The sequence below is a fragment of the Salmo salar genome, chromosome 18 (assembly GCF_965601325.2).
Source record: "Salmo salar chromosome 18, fSalSal1, whole genome shotgun sequence".
In the NCBI taxonomy this organism is placed as follows: Eukaryota; Metazoa; Chordata; class Actinopteri; order Salmoniformes; family Salmonidae; genus Salmo; species Salmo salar.
In genome coordinates, this window is record NC_138308.1 from 81,025,571 (window position 1) to 81,047,800 (window position 22,230).

General features: G+C 44.2%; 2 protein-coding genes across 4 annotated transcripts; one reads left to right on the forward strand and one right to left on the reverse strand.

Moving 5' to 3' along the window:
• Window positions 1–243: 243 nt before the first annotated feature.
• On the reverse strand, window positions 244–10,365 carry mrpl52 (mitochondrial ribosomal protein L52). Its single transcript, XM_014156134.3, has 5 exons — window positions 10,231–10,365; window positions 9,920–9,989; window positions 9,723–9,790; window positions 703–767; window positions 244–540 (listed from the first exon to the last, which is right to left on the reverse strand). Exons 1-5 carry the CDS (start codon window positions 10,262–10,264, stop codon window positions 394–396), a joined length of 384 nt encoding a protein of 127 aa, XP_014011609.1. The 5' UTR covers window positions 10,265–10,365; the 3' UTR covers window positions 244–393.
• A 1,395-nt stretch (window positions 10,366–11,760) lies between these two features.
• Window positions 11,761–22,229, forward strand: LOC106577795 (LIM domain-containing protein ajuba). 3 transcript variants are annotated; one of them, XM_014156138.3, is made up of 8 exons: window positions 11,761–14,500; window positions 18,149–18,250; window positions 18,359–18,426; window positions 18,894–18,956; window positions 19,111–19,244; window positions 20,625–20,676; window positions 20,816–20,884; window positions 21,200–22,229. In XM_014156138.3, exons 1-8 carry the CDS (start codon window positions 12,958–12,960, stop codon window positions 21,329–21,331), a joined length of 2,163 nt encoding a protein of 720 aa, XP_014011613.1. In that variant the 5' UTR covers window positions 11,761–12,957; the 3' UTR covers window positions 21,332–22,229. The 3 variants fall into 3 exon arrangements, 2 of the variants coding, with proteins under 2 accessions (XP_014011613.1, XP_014011615.1); XM_014156140.3 differs by having other exon boundaries at window positions 19,114–19,244; XR_001322202.2 differs by lacking the exon at window positions 21,200–22,229 and having other exon boundaries at window positions 20,609–20,676; window positions 20,816–20,882.
• Window position 22,230: the final 1 nt, after the last annotated feature.

Below are 22,230 nucleotides of genomic sequence, written 5' to 3' on the forward strand. Positions count from 1 at the left end.
AGTACCCCTGGTTGGGAACCACTGCTCTAGACTAGAGACTGCTGGAGACAAAATGGCGGCAAAGCACTGCTATTGACCTAAACTGGTAAAATGCTGCATTCTAGTGGGGGAAGGATGACATTGAGTAGGGAAATAAATATATTACTCAAACTATTATTAATAACTAAGCCACAGTAATAAGGGAAAGGGCATGTTCCTAATATATTTTCATACAGACGAACAAGACTGTAGATTAACAGTAGGTAGTGGATATACATTAGTTTAATTTCAGAAAACATTGAAAAGGGCTAAATAAGTACAAACATAAATGGTAAGACAACACCATACACCAACTGCGCAAATCTCCTCCATTTTGTCAATAAGTCAAGTGGGCTAGAACAGAAAATGTGATGATTACTTATATTTCTTCAATAAAAGGTTTCCTTTTGGTTTAAGCAGAAGAGATTTATTGCGTTCCTGCATTCTTTTGGCTTCTTCCTGTTTCTCCCTCCACACTTCCATCCCCTTATCCACCTCCGAGCTGAGATTCACTACACGTCTCTGGAGGAGACCGAGAAAGAGATGAGAAAAAAAAAAAAAAGGATGAGGAAGTGAAAAGGAGAATAAAAATAAAGGAGGTGGAAAGGACATCATGTGAACTGTAATGAAATTAAATATTCAACTTTATGGAGGTAATATAGAAGGTTAACATAAGATACTGACTGCTAACGTCTCCCTCTCCTGCTTTCTCCTCAGCTGTCCTTTCAGGGGGGGTGCTGGCCGGCCATCTGTGTATAAAAACACAAACAATCAAATCATGTAGGCCTAAATCACATTCCCAACAACCACACACAACAAATACAAACAGCATCTATCAGCTCCATTGAACAGCCATACATTAGGTTCCTGACACATTAACCCTTGTGTTGTCTTAAGGGTAAAAAAATGACCCGCCACTATGTTTAACAGCAGAGAAAATCCCCTAAATTATCTCGTTGCTGAAGCCATGAGTGCGCGTTTCAGTGCCCAAAAGGTCATAGATCTGATTTTTCAGATGTCCAGGACGAACAAGAGAACAATGATTTAGCCTTCCCTGTAGCTCAGTTGGTAGAGCATGGTGTTTGCAACGCCAGGGTTGTGGGTTCGATTCCCACGGGGGGCCAGCACAGAAAAAAAAAATATATAAAAAATGAAATGTATGCATTCACTACTGTAAGTCCCTCTGGATAAGAGCATCAGCTAAATGTAAATGTAGCCTCGCTACTGTTATAGGTATCTGAAGAAGAAGATGAGGAAGAATACAACCCAGAGCACAATGCATCATCTTCAGATGAAGAAATCCCCCAAGCTGAAAGATACATTTTTGTCAAAGAACAGCAAAATAACATGGTCCTTGTCACCATATGACAACCAGGGCAGGATGGCAGCACAAAATGTCTTAAGGATAACCCCAAGGCCCACAAGACAAGCAGTTGTCCATGCCCAGAAAGTCACCTCAATATTCTACATGGTCATCACATCAGCCATTGAAAAAAATCATCCTGGAGATGACAAATTTGGAGGGTTTCTGTAAATATGGAGACAACTGGAAAAGGATGGTTGAGATTGACCTGTGTGCCTACATAGGGCTGCTAATCTTAGCGTGTGTTTACAGGTCCCGAGGCAAGGCTACATGTAGTCTCTGGGATGCAGAGAGTGGAATAGCGATTTTCCGTGCCACGATGCCACTGAAAGTCTTTCACACGTTCTCAAGAATGCTACGATATGATAACCATGAGTCAAGACCTGCAAGACGGGAGCAAACTAGCGGCCATAAAAGAGGTCTGGGAGAAGTGGGTGGAGCGTCTGCCATGCCTCTACAACCCTGGGCCTGAAGTAACAGTGGATGAGCAACTGGTTCCATTCAGAGGTACATTTTTGTTTTCAGATGTGTAATGGAAGTGATTTTCACTGTTATTTGTATTATGTATTGCTGTAATATCATTGATTTATGTGATTGTCTTCTGTGATACTGATAGTAATCTCTTTTGTCAAAAGGTTGCGGTCCTTTCTGGCAGTATATGCCCAGCAAGCCAGCAAAGTACGGCATCAAGATATGGGTGGCCTGTGACGCACAATCCAGCTACGCTTGGAAGATGCAAGTCTACACAAGGAAGCCGACCGGTGGAGGCCCGGAGAAGAACCAGAGGATGTGGGTTGTGCTTGATGTGACAGATGGACTGAAGGGGCACAATGTCACGTGTGACAATTTCTTCACCTCTTATGAACTCAGCCAGCAGCTCCTGAAGAGGAGGATCACCATGGTTGGCACAGTTAGAAAGAACAACCCTGAGCTCCCCCCTGCACTCCTCACAACAAGGGGGAGAGAGGCCTTCTCAAAGTTTGCCTTCACCCCACCACCACTCTAGTTTCTTACCTCCCAAAGAGGAACAATAATGTGGTCCTCCTGAGCACACTTCACAAAACGGCTGAGATCAGTGATCGTGAGGATAGGAAGCCAGCCATCATCCTGGACTACAACCACATCAAAGAAGGCTTGGACAACCTGGACAAGGTGATTGGAACTTACAGCTGCAGAATGATGACTGCCCGCTGGCCCCTGGTCATCTTCCATAACATCATTGATGTGTCCTCATACAATGCCTTTGTAATATGGAACAATATCAACCCTACCTGGATGCCAAATAAGCGGAACAAGAGGAGGGTGTTCCTGGAGCAGCTGGGAAAGGCACTTGTAACCCCACATTCAAAGAAGGGACCGCCTCCCTCACACAGCAGCCTCTGCAGCACTTGTGAAAGCTGTTCAGGGGGCTGAATCTTGTCCTGATCCACCTGAGGCTGCAGCTGGGGCAGGCAAGAGGAGGACATGCCAATTCTACTCCCAAAAGAAGGACTGTAAAACAAATACCATGTGCTGTACATGTGAGAAATACATCAGCAAAAATCCATGCACACAATTAAAGTTGATTGATTTATGTTCGTCACGTTTTTGTTTTGTATCGGCCATCTTATTTTATTGTTTATACACCTTGTGGGTGGGGGCAATAGTTTTTAAAAAAATGGGAGAAGACTAGTATTTTGAAGTTGAATTCCTCATTGCACAGTATATATCACTATGTTGTCAAAAAAGTTCAAGACTGTTGTTTCCCTTCAATAAAACGATTCAAAACTACTTTCTGCACATTTCGACTAGTTTCTTAGGCTATACAAGTGCTCTCTCCTGCTAAAAAAGTAATGTTTCACCTATGCAGTACCTTTAGCAATAATAATCCTTACTTTAGTAAAGAAAACAATTATGACAGGTGCGTTGTAATAAAAACAAGTGCTGTCCACTGATTAAATGCAGTCTTTCTGCATTGTGAAGAGGGAAAAGTTTGTGATGAATGACAGGTTGTTTCTTCATGCAAAATAGGGTTTAAAACTCAATTAAGCTGCTTTATTTTAGGGGTTTAGTGAAGGCGGGTCATTTTTTACCCTTAGGACAAGGGGAGTATACAGAATGTTAAGAATACACAAGAGGGTGTTTCGCACTTGGTCCCTTTCAGCCAATTTTTGGGAACTTAGTGTGGTTCGTTATTTTTTGTGTGCAGTGCGAACACTCCAAAGGAACTCAGACCCCTCAAAAGAGCCCCCGAAGTGAGACCATCTTGAGAGGTGGTCTGAATTCGGTTCGCTTGAATTCCGCGGTCCGGTTCCCTTTTTTAGGGCAATGTAAACACAAAGCTTCCGATTCACTGTCATTATTCCCACACTACTGAAACACCATATCCCTTGCAATAACCCCTCATACTAGACTACTGCAACACCGTTTGCCCTGAAATAACCCCAATTGTGCCACAAAAAGGAGGAAGATTATGATGTGCAGGTTCGTGGGGGGAAAAAAGTGCTGATTTTGGATATTGATTAGCGATTGTCAAGGATGCACAGAAATTCCAAATATCTGTAGAGTTCTTAGTTCAGATTATTTGTTTGCAATATGTGACTATAGGCTAAGAGAGCTTCATAAGCTGTTTATTGTGGGGTTTGAATAGTGAGAGAAGATAACATAATGGTGAAAATCACAACATAAAAAACAAAAATCAGTCCTAGCTCTTAAAGGGGCAGTAGCCTACATTGGGAGTACAATTTTCAATTAAAGCATTATTTAATCTGCAGTTATTATTCTGCTATTTATTCTGTTACATAATATTTACAAGTTAATATTATGTATCATCTTAACTAAATGCAATCTATTAGCTTCCAAAATGTAACCTCAGCCATCAGAGCCACGGCCTGTTCACCCTGCTACCATTTAGAAGGCGGAGACAGTACAGGTGCATCAAAGCTGGGATAAGGAGAGACTGAAGAACAGCTTCCATCTCCAGGCCATCAGACTGTTAAACAGTCACCACTAGCCTTAGTCACTGTTCTAGCCAGACTCTACCCTGCAACTTAGAGATTGCTGCCCTATGTAAATAGAGTCATCGAACACTGGTCACTTTAATAATGTTTTACACACTTTATATGTATATACATATATATTTTTTTAAACTAGTTAAGTCAATTAAGAACAAAATCTTATTCACAATGAAGGCCTGGCAAGAGGGGAAAAAGGCCTTCTGTGGGGACAGGGGCTGTGATTAAAAACAATAAAATATGGAGACAAACCAGACAGACACTGGCAACAGCACAAATACAACAGCAAACAGTGGTGTGTGTGTGTGTGTGTGGTGTGTAGGTGTGAAGTAAAACATGTTTCCTCACAGAAGGCAACGCAAACTAGTGACATCGGGTGACAACTAGAAACAGCTACATGTCTCAACAACCTGTTCATCTATTTGCCCTTTGACCTCCTCCAGGGACACCAGGTCCTGGGGTTTTAGGTTGGCTGGGAGGGAATTCAAGACCAGGGAGCTGAGTAATGAAATTACCTTTTTCCATGCTCTGTAAAAGTTTTTGGGACTGTTAACATAAAACAAGATTGAGATCTGAGTTGTACACGTTTTCATTTCGAGCTAGAAGAGAGGATAGATAAAATGGCCAGTGTTTGAGCCTGTGTGTTGCTAGTGATGATCCCGACAGCACTGTACTTAGACGTCCCCGATTGGTGACAAACTAAGGGCTGCATGACACACGATCAAGAGCCTTCAGTGTAGAGCTTGAGGCTTGCGCACAAACAGTATCAGAGTCCAACACAGAGAGAAAAGCACAACAAATCAACTATTTTCTTGTGGCAAAACAAGCTTTGTGTCGGTAATAAAACCTAATACGCAGCTTGAGTTCCCTGACAAATGTAACCGATGTGAAATGGCTAGTTAGTTAGCGGTGGTGCGCGCTAATAGCGTTTCAATCGGGTGACATCACTCACTCTGCGACCTGAAGTAGTTGTTCCCCTTGCTCGGCAAGGGCCGCGGCTTTTGTGGCGCGATGGGTAACGATGCTTCGTGGGTGTCAGTTGTTGATGTGTGCAGAGGGTCCCTGGTTCAAGCCCAGGTTGGGGCGAGGAGAGGGACGGAAGCTATACTGTTACACAAGGTTCTCTACACAGCTGGTGAAGCTAAACTTCTCATTCACCCAAACTCCCACATATTTGTATGTTTTGACTTGCTCTATAGAATGTCCTTGCACGGTAGTAATTACTTGGTTTTCAGAGTGTTTAGTATTGGAATTCAGAACAAGCTTCAAAATCGTACAGATTCTGTTGAATGCTGTTTGAGCTTTTTCCAAAAGCCAAACTGCTTCCACTTGAATAGAGAACAGAATCAGCCGCATCAAAATGTACATCAGCTGTCTCAATACGTCTTCCAATGATGGTGTGCCTCAAGGATCAATTTAAGCTCCCTTGTGGTTTATTATCTAGATCGGGGGTAGGCAACCCTGTTCCTGGAGTGCCGCAGATACTGCAGGATTTGGTCTCAACTTGGCACCACACTGAGCTACTTAGTTCATTGATCAGCTCAGTGATAGCCTCAATTCAACACACCTGGTTTTCCAGGTTGGTTAAATCAAAAACATGGGAGTGGATGCAGCACTCCAGGACCAGGGTTGCCTACCCCTGACCTAGATAATAAACCACAGGGGAGCTAAAGTTGATCCTTGAGGCACACCTGAGCGCAGCTCTATAACGTAGGACCATCTGCCTTAACACACTGGGTTCTATCTGAGAGTTCACAAACCACTCCAGAGCATGACCGGTAATCCCAACACATTTCAATCTCTGCACCTAGACAGTATGATCCACAGTGTCAAATGCCTTTGACAAGTCTGAATACATATACACAATGCCGCTTCCTATCCAGGGCACAGTGAACATCATTCAAAACCTTCAAGGTTGCTGTGTCAGGGCTGTGGCTTGACCTGAAAGCTGATTTCACACCACTCAAAATATTGTTGTTTTCCTGGAGGTACGCCTTAAGCTTCTTACTGACTAGCGACTCCAATACCTTTGCCAGAATAGACAAGTTAGATATGGGCCTATAGTTATTCAGTGGAGGGGGATCACCTCCATTCAAAAGAGGTAGGCCAAATGCTGATTTCCACAACCTGGGACCTTTCATTACATTCCAGGGTGATGTTAAAGTTAAAGAGAGCAATGATGTCGGCATCTAATTGCAGTAGGTGAGGGTCTAGATCATCCAGGGGAATTATTTTTTTTTTATCCATTGCTTTCAGGGCACTACGCACCTTTGAGACAGAAGGGCGAGAAGGAGAACCTGGAGAAGGAGAGCCTGGAGAAGGAGAGCTCGGGAGTGTCAGATAATTTCACATGGGGCTCATGTAACCCTATCAAATAATCCGCATGCATCAAGACATTTTTTATTAAAAGAGTTCAGAAGAGGTTCTCTCATTAGGGAGCTGTGCATTTTTTGGGGCACTCTAAACCTTCACTACTTGACCAAATTTGGAAGGATTATTCAGATTACCAGTAGTATATAACCACTGCTGTACACACCTTTTCTAGTCATATACTGTCTTTAAATGCCATTATATGTTTGTATACATTATAAGTATACTGTACCAGTCAAAAGTTTGGACAAACCTACTCATTCCAGGTTCTTTATTTTGACTATTTTCTACATTGTAGAATAGTGACGACATCAAAACGATGAAATAAACACGTGTCATGTGTTATTATTTTATATTAAAGTGTTAAACAAATAAATCAACAATATATTTAAATGAGATTCTTCAAAGTAGCCACCCTTTGCCTTGATGACAGCTTTGTGCACTCTTGGCATTCTCTCAACCAGCTTCGTGAGGTAGTCACCTGGAATGCATGTCAATTAACAGGTGTGCCTTGTTAAAAGTTCATCTGTGGAATTTAATTCCTTAATGCGTTTGAGCCAATCAGTTGTGTTGTGACAAGGTAGGGTTGGTATAGAGAAGATAGCCCTATTTGGTAAAAGACTAAGTCCATATTATGGCAGGAACAGCGCATATAAGCAAAGAGAAATGACAATATCATTACTTTAAGACATGAAGGTCAGTCAATCCTGAACATTTCAAGAACTGAAAGTTTCTTCAAGTGCAGTTGCAAAAACCATCAAGCTCTATGATGAAACTGTGGCTCTCATGACGACTGCCACAGGAAAGGAAGACCCAGAGTTACCTCTGCTGCAGAGGATAAGTTCATTAGAGTTACCGGCCTCAGAAATTGCAGCCCAAATAAACGCTTCAGAGTTCAAGTAACAGACACATCTCAACATCAACTGTTCAGAGCAGACTGTGTGAATCAGGCCTTCATGGTCGAATTGCTGCAAAGAAACTACTACTAAAGGACACATAAGAAGAAGAGACTTGCTTGGGCCAAGAAACACGAGCAATGGACATTAGACCGGTGGAAATCTGTCCTTTGGTCTAATGAGTCCAAATCTGAGATTTTGGCTACCACAGCATTCTGCAGCGATACGCCATCCCATCTGGTTTACGCTTAGTGGGACTATCATTTGTTTTTCAACAGGACAATGACCCAAAACACACCTCCAGGCTGTGTAAGGGCTATTTGACCAAGAAGGAGAGTGATGAGTGCTGCATCAGATGACCTGGCCTCCACAATCCCCCAACCCAATTGAGATGGTTTGGGATGGACCGCAGAGGATTATTTCATAGTTTTGATGTCTTCACTATTATTCTACAATGTAGAAAACAGTAAAAATGATGAAAAACCCTTAAATGAGTAGGTGTGTCCAACTTTTGATTGACTGGTACTGTGTGTAATACACACACACACACACACACACACCGATCTCTGACATCGCCCGTTCTGATATTTCTATATTATGTGTTTTATTGCTAGGTATTACTGCACTGATGGAGCTAGATACCCAAACATTTCGCCGCACCTGCGATAACATCTGCAAATCTGTGTACGTAACCAATAGTTTCATTTTAGTAATTTAGCAGACAATCTTATCCCCCCAATAATAATAATAAAATACAAATAAATAAAAAAAATCAAATGTTCTTGTTTGCATACACCTATTTAGCAGATGTTATTATAGGTGTAGTGAAATGCTTGTGTTCCTAGCTTCAACAGTGCAGTAATATCTCACCCACAACAATACACACATTATATTAGGATGAGCAACGTCGGAGTCCGGAGTGTGTGAGATACATACATACATACCCAAAAGTATGTACACCGGCTTGTCGAACATCTCATTCCAAAATTATGGGCATTCATTTGGAGTTGGTCCCCCTTTGCTGCTATAACAGCCTCCACTCTTCTGGGAAGGCTTTCCACTAGATGTTGAAACTTTGCCTTGCTTCCATTCAGTCACAAGAGCATTAGTGAGGTCGGGCACTGATGTTGGACGATTAGGCCTGGCTTGCAGTCGGCGTTCCAATTCATCCCAAAGGTGTTCGATGGGGTTGAGGTCAAGGCTCTGTGCAGGCCAGTCAAGTTCTTCCACACTAATCTTTGACAAACCATTTCTGTATGAACCTCGCTTTGTGTACGGGGTCATTGTCATGCTGAAACAGGAAGGGACATCCCCGAACTGTTGCCACAAAGTTGAAAGCACACAATCGTCTAGAAAGTCATTTTTTGCTGTACCATTCAGATTCCCCTCACTGGAAATAAGGGGCCTAGCCCGAACCATGAAAAACAGCACCAGAGCATTATTCCACCTCCATCAAACTTTAGTTGCCACAGTGGTAGAGTTTTCCTGGCATCCACCAAACCCAGATTCGTCCGCCAGACGGTGAAGCGTTTTGTTGCACCTTTTCATAAAACTGTTTGTGTGGGTGGACCATTTCAGATTGTCAGGGATGTGTATGCCAAGGAACTTGAAGCTTTTCACCTTCTCCACTCCGGCCTTGTTCATGTGGATGCAGGCGTGCTCTCTCTGCTGTCTCCAGAGCGATGGGGGCGTGCTCGCTCTGCTGTCTCCAGAGCAACTTAAAGGAGCATTTCACTTGCAAGTATCTAGCTGTCCGATAACACGTTTTGCTGAGAATGGCTTGTCCTTAACTTTGTAAAAACCCAGAGTGCATTGAGTGAATGTTGCAAAAATATTGTGGTTCCTTTCTAAACATAGCAATTTGAATGCAAAGAGGACTCGGACCACAAAGTAAGTGAAGTGAACTGCCAAAATAGTTGAGTCCTCATTCAAAGGCAAGGGCAGTGTGAATACAAAGATAAGTTATTGTTGTTTATTTATTTTTTCCAAGAGTTCACGTTAAAGAGGACTGAGAGCAGTTATTTTAAATAGGACAATATGTGAAAACAACCTAAAAATGAATGCTCCTATATGTGAACTTGCCTGCAAAGGACCAGTCAGGGAGATCTGTCATGGGGCCATACTCTGTTCCACTGCGGGCCAGACCATTTCTGTGGACAAACCCAGGTGAAATTGTAAAGAACAAAGCATATCAAAACAGAGCCGTAATATCTACAATTGTGTGTGTGTGTGTGTCATTTCGTTCTGGCATTTCTTTGTCTGTGTCGTTTAGAACTTACTCGGTCCTCCACTTGATTCCAGCCTGTGACCCACACGTCGTAGTAAAACAACGACTGGAATGCCTCAAAACTGAAAACAGACCATCGGGAATTCAGTTAATTTAGGCTCTGTATATTTATTTTAGCTAGCTAACGTTAGCTAGTTTCCTAGATATTTTATCAAACCTAGCGTAACTAGTAATCTGTCTAGCTCAATATAAAAAAAAAAAACAGATTGTCAACTGGGAGCCGACTGATATTCATATTTACAGCAGAAAATGACCATTAGATCTTATGAAAATTATAAGTCATTGATTTGTAAATAACCTCACCTGAACAGCACAATGTCCTTACGGGCGCCGCCATTTTGGATTTTTATGTGAGAACTATTTATACCACTAGGTGGTGGTCAAGATACGCCAAATAAATTGTGGAGTTGAAACCAAGTAGCAACAGGCAGCAACGTGTGATGTTGCAATTGTGTTACATTGTAACACTGTTAATTAATCACGTTATGTTACAGTAGCCAATGATGAGCTGGACTTCAGGTTATGAGGATGATACATTTACAAAATACAATTTTGCCAGATAAGGGTGAAGTATGAATTGGTTGTGGTGTAGTCTTATTTTATCACCGTAAAATTACACACTTTCTTAAAATGTTACTATCCCCCCCAAAAAGTAGTTAATTGCATGTAGTACACTTGAATTATTTTAAAAGTAATAATTGCACACACAAACACCATTTGAGTTTGTCATCATATAACGTTTTGTCCCCCAAAGTTGATTAGTCATGATTTTTAACCATCTTCTCCCATGCTCCAGCTGCTCTTTCTATACTGAGTAGCCATGAAGTATTTTTCTGTTAACTTTACAGACAAGTCCTCACTCGCCTTCAGTGAACGCTCCAGCCAACTCAAGGGAGCATAGCGGGGAGGGGAGAGGCAGCCAGGCACACACCGACGGTCGCGCGTTTCATTTTAGGCTACCGTAAGGGCAATGAAAGACTAGGGAGCGAGCAGGGGGGCTTCGGGGTAGGCAAAATGAGCCTACCCGAAGTACAAAAAAAATGGTTTCATAAATATTTGATTCATGTTAGGTTTAACGTCACCAAAATGACACAAGGTGTATTGAAGAGTACGGCAGTAGCAAGCAAAAAGGCAGTGAAATAGTAGCGAGATATTTACTTTGTATCGTCCATGGAGAACACATACACGCCGGAAAAATCTCAGAACCGTGTCACTAGAGAATGTTCTTCCACACATTCCACAGACTGGGAGCATAATAAAGTAGTCCCCAAATAGGTCTGCTGCCATTTGAACCATGTTATTCTAGGCACGTAGGCCTACCAAAACCATATTTCAACTGTGTCATGAACTGGAAACAAGCAACGGACCCTTTGATATAGCGTTCTGCCTTAGGGCACAACATATAGGTGTGCTGTTGATAAGGCCTGGGGCAATTAACATACCTGAGACTGGGAGGTATTTAAGAGAGGTCATAATTGTGTAATAAATCAGTACCCACCCATGTGAAAAATGCGAGAGTACAATGATGTACGTACTACGTAAAGATTGTAATTGAGTATAACGTATATGCACTTTATCCACAATCCCACATGTATTCCTATTTTACAAGCACCTAATTGAATAAAAAAGTATACCCTCTAATTCGGTTTATAGATCACAATTAAGAAAAATACAGTCGATGTCTTTCGGCGTGTCTCCCAAACGAGTGGACTGCGTATGAATGACGAAATATTGTGGGATGTTATCCATCCGCGATTGCTGGCAGAAAGGTGTTCCGGCGTGAAGGGAACAAACGAGCCAGTGGCTGATAAAGGAAAAGAGGGGGAGGTAAGTCATTTGGGGAAAGAAAGAAACCAAGTTGGTGTAGCTATGTGATACATTCACGGAGTGGATTCATTGTAGACTATTTTTTTTCCCTCTCCCCGTAAACATGGTTTGGCAATGGTCAGTAGAGTTAACGGCACCATGCGTCCCGTTCTCAAATGTATCCGCTGAATTTTGGAGTCAAATTATTTAAAAACTGGAATGATCGCAATAACGCTTTCTCGAAACATCGAATGGTTTATGTTTTCTTTTAGTCCGCTTTTTGATCATCTGTTTTTTTCCTCCCTTTTCAAGATCATTTTCGTGTCGTTAAAAAAGTGAATAGAAGAGTTTGGACAAGCAACATTTTCTACAAAAACTGACTTATTTTCCTCCTTCCACTGGACCCCACGAGCGCGACGAGTGATTTTTTTTTTTTTTTCAAAAAGCTTTTGCTCTGGAACATCCTGAAGAAAGGATAACTTAACACACTGGACTACCTTTTCCTTTAAAAAAAAACCATTGGAACAAGGAATATCTCTCACAAACAAGAGTAGAAAAGTTATAGTGGTGCCAGATGCGTGCGAAACAACAAATAGCAGAAACGCAACTCGTCTTTACGTGACCGCTAGGCAACAAGTCTAGCCTAATGTAATGGACCATTCGTTCACACTGATGCAGGTGTGGAGCCACCTAGAATCATACGAGACCAACAACTTCAACTTAATGAACGTGACCTAAATAGGCCAATTTATCAGTATTTATTTCCAACATTGGCAGAATATTAGAAATAGTCCACGTCTAACTCGATGGATTCACATGCGTTACCATCTACCTGTCTGCCTGTAGTCTCCACAGCCAAGACAAGATGACTGTGAACACGGTTGTTCAAACGTGATTACGTCGTCATGTGATCCTCCCAAAATGTCTTAATCGTCTTATTTAACGTCTGTTTTTATTTATTGTCTGTGTACATATAGCCTATAGGTCTGTCTGTTGGTTGTTCTCGTTTGGGGGTTATTTGTTGGTTTTTGCATATAGATTGCAGGGTCTCAGTCATTCAACTACTGTAGTTCAACTGTACTGTAGTCATACGTGAGACTTAATGTGTTTCCAACTCACACGCTGTATTTATTGAGTACGTTAACTTATACCATAGTGGTTCATTAACAGCATTTCTTTTTACTTGATTGTTCGGAGTTTTAGACGACCAGGTTAGACATTACGATGGACCGACTTGGAACTAAGTTATTGGAGAAGTTGAAACTGACTGACTCAGGAAGTGTGAAATTTGCCAGTTCTAAAAAGAAAAACGAGTTGGTCAACAACATCAACAGCAACAGCAATGGGAACAACAGTAGTGGACTACCACCAAGCCTGAACACTGCCACTTCCTCACCTTCAAGACCTGGTCAGTTTTCTCTCACCTCTCCAACCTCAACGGAGGCGTGTGGGCTGGCTAGTAGCGGGAAGGGATTGGGAGAAAGAGTCTCCTCTACCCAGCACCTCTCAACCTCCATCACCCCCCAACCTACTGACTGCGAACATCAACCCTACTCCCCCTCGACTCTCGCCCCCCTCCGTCGCCGTTCGACCCAGCAGCGTGCCTCCTGCTACCTGGGGGAGGGCGTTGACATCCAGATGAGGCGTGAGTCGGGCCTGGGGGACTGTGACCCAGCTGGGTCTAAGGCTTCTCTGAACCAGCGCCGCTACTCCCTGGAGCTCCAACAGCTGGTCCGACGCCAGCAGCTCCTCTCCCAGCCTCCTCTGTCCCACTCCTCTGGCCCCCCTCCGGCGTACCCCATCCCCTCCTCGGGTTATGGCTCTGCTCCCCGCGGCGGGGCCATGGCTGAGCCACACTACCTTCCCGAGCCTGAGCGTCACAAACGCCTCTCCCTGCAGGAGGCGATGTTCTACAAGAGGCTGAGCACGGGAGGGGAGCTCTGGGAGAGCACCAGACCGGCCTCGCTCTCTCACTCCCCGCACCGGCCCTCTGAGATGGGTGGAGGAGGAGGGTTCTTCTTCCCCCCAGGCCCAGCACTGAGCCCCTGCTCCTCCTTCAGCCTCCAGGAGTCGGTGCTGGTCAGTCCCAGGTCCAGCTTTGCCTCCAGTACAGCCAGCGGTGGAGGGGGAGGGAGCCCTATGGGCAGCCGCTGTAGCAGCAACCGCACCAGTGGAATCAGCCTGGGCTATGACACGCGCTACTCAGCCTCCTCCACCATGGCACCGCAGCTGCAGTTCTCCTCCCTGCACACAGGGGGCTCCACCAGCGGACAGGGATACACGGTCTCAAGCAGGGCCGGGGCGCCCTCTGGGGCTGGAGGCTGGCAGGACTACCTGGACGGGGTCTTCTCACCTGGAGGAGCAGGGTTTCAGGATAGCCGGCACTCATACCCACCTGCGTTGGGGAGCCCGGCGGCTGCCTGTTACCGGGCTGGGCCCGAGTGGTGGGATGAGAAGGGAGCAGGGGCAGCCCGAGGAGAGCAGACTGGCATGGGTGCTGCCGGGGAGCGGACGCGCTACTCGGACCTCCCGGGTACCCGCTACCAGGAGGAGCTGACACGCCTGTTGCTAAGAGATGCAGCGCTGGAGGGCGAGGGGCTACACATGGGCGGGCTGATGCTCAAAGAACAGGCCAATCCTCCAATCATTGCCCTCGCCAAGCTGGCAACACTCATCAATACGGCTACGGCTTCCAGACCAATCAAAGCCCAGGAGGAGCCGGGAACAGGGAGGGAGGCGTCGTCCGAGAATCGCCAGGAGTTCTTTGGTGAGATCATCAAACCTCTTCATCGCTGTCATCTTTATCACTTTGTTTTGTTAGTGTCGCGTGCATGTCTTTTTTTTTTATGAAAGGATTGGATGGGTGAATAGATGGATAGATAGATTTTGATAGATGAAAGAGAGAAAATTGGATGGATCGTGTCTCGATACCTGCATGAACTTGTAGGGCGGCCTACCTATCACACAAGCAAAGGGAAAGAGAAACGTTTGGCCCTCAGGGGGCTAGCTAAGGCAGAGGCCTATCCAGACAAGTACAGCTGCTAGGCTGGGCACATCAGACAGACAGGAGAAGAGAAGAGAGACGCAGAGAAAAACGAATGAGGAGGAATTATCATAGCTGACACGCAAAAATACACACACCAAAGAGTCTCTGTGCAACAAAGTCACTCAGCCACAACTTAGCGCACTGAATCACATGCTCTAAGAGACTCTTTTGGTATAGAACAGTTTTAGGTTGGGTTAAGCACAGACCAAGACGTTGCACATAGTGGGCTGATGAAAGGTAGCTATGCATACACTGAACTGCAAACCTTAGCTCAGCTGTAGTGTTCAGACACAAATGACATGTTAGTGATGAACACAGCACTGACCATTAGTATGAGTCATAGAGAAGATTACAGCTTTGGACGAGCAGTGTGTGTATATGTCTTGAGTCTGTGTGTAGTGTGGCAGGATGTGTGTGTGTATTGTGTGGCAGGGTGTTTGTGTGTTCGGAGTGACTCCAGGCCATAATAATATAGTGGGTGTGTGCAGGGCCGGACTACCCCATTTGGGGCACCTATTTCCAGGGCCCTCCAAAATATAATTATTATAGCTGTTTCTTAAAATAATATAACTTCCTGCAGTTCAACACATTTTATGAGGCGCAGAGAAAAATTAGCAGTTTTATAATGCTGTTCTACACATTTAGTAATGAGGCTGAGAGAAAATTCAGTTTTAAAGCAAATTTCATGCAATTCTACACATTTTGCCGTAGCATATGAACACGACATAAGCAATCTGTTTTTTTTGGGGGGGGGGTTGGGGGCCCCAGGGCATGTGTAAGCCGGCCCTGGGTGTGTCTGTTGGGCGTGAGTCATGCGTGTGCTGGTTTGTGTTACCCTGCCTTGGCGTGTGCAAGGGCGGTGTGCTGCAGCCTGTTTTTCTTCTGCCCAGGTATGTGAGCCCTCGGGGGATGGGAACTGTGTCAATTCAGCTAGGCTCAGAGCTGTTAACACTACTGAGGCTCTTTACAGGAGCTCAGACACAGGGTGTGAAAATAGTGTGTTTTTAGTAGGACCAGGAGTTGCCTAATAAATCAGACTGTAGCTAGGTTTCCATTCAGTTGCCGACAGATTTAATGCGACTATTCTAAAATCTGCATAAAAACAATATGCGCATTTTCCCACCAGATATGTTTCCATCAAATTGACTTGTTGAAGATAATTGGGTCTGTGTGATGACGTAGTGCACATAAAAATCACTTTTGCAGTTAAATTCCCATGTACCCAAAAAACGAGTTAAATGGGTTTCCATTGCATTTTCAACTCCACTGATGGTTTTGTCACCAAAAGAATGTATGTTATACACATGTGATCTAGCCAACAGCTGGCAGATGCAGTGCGGGTAGGCTACCTACATAATGAGATTATCATGGACAAAAACTAGATGATTTTTATTAATCAAACGGCAGCATCGCTCATCATGGAACCAGAATCTTTTATTTAACCAGGCACCAGAATGAGACCCTCCATATTTATTGGAAGGGAGGATCATGTTCTTCACCTTGTACTTTCACCACCCTGTGAAGTTCAACTTATTTCATCTGTAGTCTAATAAACTTGTTTTCCGAGTCGTAGTGGGAGGACCACACAACATGTCACCGCGTGACTCTCAAGTTTACTTTGATATGATGGTTATTATATCAATATTTGCCCATAAAGATGTTTCCACCGCCATTAATTTTACAGACACAAAAAGATCCCATCTTGTCTAGTGTATTTTGTTTGGTAAACCTTTGCTGTTTCCATCACACCTGTTGTTAAATTTTTTATCAGACATGTACTTGACTCGCATAGAAAGGTTGGATGGAAAGCTGGTTCATTTTTGGTATACAGTAAAACGAAGCACTGCAAATACTTGGAATGTTGGAATAAAATAACATTTGAACTTACTCTACCAGTTGTCAGTGCATTTGGTCCTTCAGTGGGACAAAATAACCACAGCAAAGTATAATTTACCCTGACTTTTTAGAGTTCCAGTACTGCCATTGAAATTTCATTTACCTGGCACATGCGCATAACCATGTAAACACCTGCAAGACTGTGGTTAATATGTATGCATCACGTGCATGTACGTCCGTCTTGTCCATGTAAATGCCACACACAGAGACCTGCGTTTTGAAGTCTGTTTAATAATACTTTCCTGTGGATATTTTGCCTCAAATTTCGACCCACTGAACGACCAACTCCATGGAAAATCGGCAGAGTAAATTCAAGTATATACTGAAACAAAAATATGAAGCAACATGTAAAGTTCTGGTTTCATGAGCTGAAATAAAAGATCACAGACATTTTCCATATGCACAAAAAGCTTATTTCTCTAAAATGTTGTGCACACATTTGTTTTAATTCCTGTTAGTGAGCGTTTCTCCTTTTCCAAGATAATCGATACACCTAACGGGCGTGGCATATCAAGAAGCTGATTAAACAGCATGATCAGTACACAGGTGCACCTTGTGCTGGGTTACAATGAAAGGCCACTCTAAAATGTGCAGTTTTTTTCACACAATGCCACAGATGGCTCAAGTCTTGAGGGAGCTTGCAATTGGCATGCTGACTGCAGGAATGTCCACCAGAGCTGTTTTCAGAGGATTGAATGTTCATTTCTCTACCATAAGCCGCCTCCAACGTTGTTTTAGATAATTTGGCAGTACGTCCAACTGGCCTCATAACCACAGACCACATGTAACCACACCAGCCCAGGACTTCCATGTCTGGCAGCCACCCGGACAGCTGACTAAACTGGGTTTGCACAATCAACTCTATGCAAAGGAAATTGTTCCCTAGTGCATGAGGGAAATGGTGGTCACACCAGATACTGACTGGTTTTCTGATCCATTCGTAATCGTGTAATCCATAGATTAGCACCTAATGAATTTATTTCAATTGACTGATTTCTTCATATGAACTGTAACTTAGTAAAATCATTGAAATTGTTGTACATTTTTGTTCAGTGTAATTGTATTAAATATTCGTGACAGGCGATATGTTTTGTGGCTATACCTACACAATGGAAGGCATACCCACAATCGGGACTAGGCCAGAAGTTGTTCCCTAGTCAGGTGGGTCCGGGAAACACTCCTGGGCCTGTATTCACAAAGCGTCTCGGAGTAGGAGTGCTGATCTAGGATCAGGTTCCCTCTGTCCATGTAATCGTATTCATTATGATCTAGAAGGCCTAATGATATGTTCTAAGGAGTTAGGTTTGTCAAAAAAGTTACCTGACCAGGAAAAAGTACCAAGCATTTTTTTTGTTGACTTTGGCTTGTGCTGTTTGACTCGGCGGACCAAGACATGTTCTTGATGAAGTGACCTCACCCGGAAAGAATCTGGGCTCATGTCTTGTTGAGTAATGGTTGTTGATTGTGTTGCAGGTACATGTGTGAAGTGTAGGAAAGGTGTGTACGGCTCGGATAACGCTTGCCAGGCTCTGGACAGCCTCTATCACACACGCTGCTTTACCTGTGTGTCCTGTGGTGAGTTGAACACACACACACTGCGTCAATACACTGCATGCAGTTTATAGTCGGGGAAACGGCTCTATCAACTTGGCGTGACTGTCCTTCTGTGATTGTCTGTCCCAGGTCGCACCCTGAGAAACAAGGACTTCTACAACGTCAATGGCTCTGTGTATTGTAAAGAGGATTACATGGTAAGAGGTCGAGGTCTTTATCTCACTCAGTGGCATTCTTTGTGTTTTTTTAAATTGAACCTTTAACCAGGCAAGTCAGTTGAGAACCAACTATTATTTACTGTGACGGCCTACCAAAAGGCCTCCTGCGGGGACGGGGGCTGGGATTAAAAATATAGGACAAAACACACATCACAACAAAAGACACCACAACACTACATAAAGAGAGAATTCCTAGACATTAGTTCCTTACATTTCTAATCAATGCCTTACTAGATATGATTATAGTAAATAGCATCAAAGTTTTACATATTGCTCTTCAGGGTTGGGCTCAATTCAGGAAGTACACTGACATTCCAATTCTCTTCAATGCTTTTTGATTAGGCACATGAGGAATTGGAATTTGGTTTACTTTCTGAATTGACCCCAACCCTGGTGCTTTCTATGGTATGATATAAAACCCTGTTCTCTCTTCTCTCCATACTCAGTTCTCAGGCTTCCAGGCTGCAGCAGAGAAATGCAGTGTGTGTGGCCACCTTATCCTGGAACAGGTGTGTGTGTGTTAACATTATTTTTTTTGGGGGGGGGGGGGGTCCTTGTATGTCCAATGTTTCATTTGTGAATCTAAATGTGTGTGGGTTAAATTGAATTTATGTTAATGTCAAGGGACCTTCCCTTATCTACTGTGTGGTCCTGTTTGTCCAGCAGATCCTCCAGGCGATGGGGAACTCCTACCACCCTGGCTGTTTCCGCTGTGTGGTGTGTTCCAAAGCCCTGGACGGAGTCTCCTTCACTGTCGACCACCTCAGCAACATCTACTGTGTCTCTGACTACAATAGGTGAGACGGGGTGTCTCGTAGGCCAGACTGGGGCTTTGATATACTACAGACGGGGTGTCCAGTAGGCCAGACTGGGGCTTTGATATACTACAGACGGGGTGTCCAGTAGGCCAGACTGGGGCTTTGATATACTACAGACGGGGTGTCCAGTAGGCCAGACTGGGGCTTTGATATACTACAGACGGGGTGTCCAGTAGGCCAGACTGGGGCTTTGATATACTACAGACGGGGTGTCCAGTAGACCAGACTGGGGCTTTGATATACTACAGACGGGGTGTCCAGTAGGCCAGACTGGGGCTTTGATATACTACAGACGGGGTGTCCAGTAGGCCAGACTGGGGCTTTGATATACTACAGACGGGGTGTCCAGTAGGCCAGACTGGGGCTTTGATATACTACAGACGGGGTGTCCAGTAGGCCAGACTGGGGCTTTGATATACTACAGACGGGGTGTCCAGTAGGCCAGACTGGTTCTTTGATATACTACAGACGGGGTGTCCAGTAGGCCAGACTGGGGCTTTGATATACTACAGACGGGGTGTCCAGTAGGCCAGACTGGGGCTTTGATATACTACAGACGGGGTGTCCAGTAGGCCAGACTGGGGCTTTGATATACTACAGACGGGGTGTCCAGTAGACCAGACTGGGGCTTTGATATACTACAGACGGGGTGTCCAGTAGGCCAGACTGGGGCTTTGATATACTACAGACGGGGTGTCCAGTAGGCCAGACTGGGGCTTTGATATACTACAGACGGGGTGTCCAGTAGGCCAGACTGGTTCTTTGATATACTACAGACGGGGTGTCCAGTAGACCAGACTGGGGCTTTGATATACTACAGACGGGGTGTCCAGTAGGCCAGACTGGGGCTTTGATATACTACAGACGGGGTGTCCAGTAGACCAGACTGGGGCTTTGATATACTACAGACGGGGTGTCCAGTAGGCCAGACTGGGGCTTTGATATACTACAGACGGGGTGTCCAGTAGGCCAGACTGGGGCTTTGATATACTACAGACGGGGTGTCCAGTAGGCCAGACTGGTTCTTTGATATACTACAGACGGGGTGTCCAGTAGGCCAGACTGGGGCTTTGATATACTACAGACGGGGTGTCCAGTAGACCAGACTGGGGCTTTGATATACTACAGACGGGGTGTCCAGTAGACCAGACTGGGGCTTTGATATACTATAGACGGGGTGTCCAGTAGGCCAGACTGGGGCTTTGATATACTACAGACGGGGTAGACTGTAATTAATTGTCAAGCTATTTAGGGTCAGAGGATTCAATTCAGTTGACCAGTTTGTACATTACTAGTGCACTACATTACTAGGGCTATATGTGGTTATATTGAAATATTGGAAGTCTTGTTGTCCTGTAGAACATTCGCTCCTAAATGTGCTGCCTGTTTCCAACCCATCTTACCTGCTGAGGTGAGTATCTCATTGTGTTTCCTTTGCTGTGTGTGTTAGCCTATATCGAGACATAACTCAATTCCACTCTGACCAACTTCATACCTCTATGTGATTGTAATGCACTGACTAATCTCACTGCTGCTGTTTTATGTCACAGGGCAGCGAGGAGATACTCAGGGTGGTGTCTATGAACAAAGATTATCACTTTGAGTGCTACCACTGTGAGGTTAGGATGGCCTTCATCTAATAATAGCAGCTAACAACTATGTAATGTGGTCGGTCTGTACCCGGGTTCTTAAATCAGGCTGAGCAGGCATTTGTTCCTACCCAGCACTAACATGGTTCAACCACAGTAATCAAGGGGCTTCATCATTGGTTGAATCAGGTGTGTTAGTACTGGGCTGAAACAAAACCCTGCAAGTCGCCAGGACCAGAAATGAAGAACAGTGACTCACTCACTGCTTGTACTGTATTTTATTAAGCATTAAACCTGAACTCGAATCAGATTTAATATTCTCTCCGTGTCCGTTTGATTCCTCAGGATTGTGGGAAGCAGCTCTCGGATCAGCCGGGTTCCCAGTGCTTCCCTCTGGACTCTCATCTCCTCTGTCACTCATGTCACATGATGCAGGTGTGCGCCTCGCATAACATTCCCCCTCACAGCACAAACTGAGGAAGAAACTATGCAGCAAACATTCATACCCTTTCAACATTCCTTTTTTCCTCCACCCTTTCTCACTCCTGCACCCCCAGATCATATGGGTTGCTCTGTTTGAATTTACTTTTCAAATTCTACTCAGACCAGCTCTCACACGAAAATGCTGGTAAAGGCTTTCAACACAGAGTAGGTGAATTTACTGTATGGTCCAGAGTTTGAACACCTGTATGTGACCTGGGCCAAGTTCATTAGGGCACACTGTATCAGACTGTTTTGCAACGGAAAATGAAAGCCAGCGTTTTATTGGACAAGTACAGATAGTACCTCCTGGAGCATTTGTCCGTTTAGTGGCTACTGAACAGCACCCAGGTGCGACATAAGTCCTGCTGTTCTACGATCACTGTACCGTAGCGTTCTCATAGGGAGAATATAGCCTGTTCCCAGATCAGTTTGTGCTTTCTTGCCAACACCTATGGTCATTGGCAAGCCATTATTTGACAGATCTGGAGCCAGGCTAGGAATACAAAACTACTGCTTTCTTGTTATTCCCTGACCATGTCTGTTTGCTTATAGAACAGGGGTATTTAACTCTTACACTGAGGTCCGGACCCTGCTGGTTTTCTGTTCTACCTGATTAATTGCACCCACCTGGTGTCCCAGGTCTAAATCAGTCCCTGATTAGAGGGGAACAATGAAAAACTCAGTGGAACTGGCTTCAAGGTCCAGAGTAGTTTGAGGGCCATAGAAGGGATTTATTGATCTGCTTAACCCATTTTTTTTGTATTTATCTATCACTAGCAAACAATTTGCACTTAAAATTGGACATGTTTACCGTAAGAGATTAAGTGTTTCTTGTAAAAGTAAAAAAATACATTCCTGTATCTGTTGTAATTAATAAAAATATTTTCCTTTTT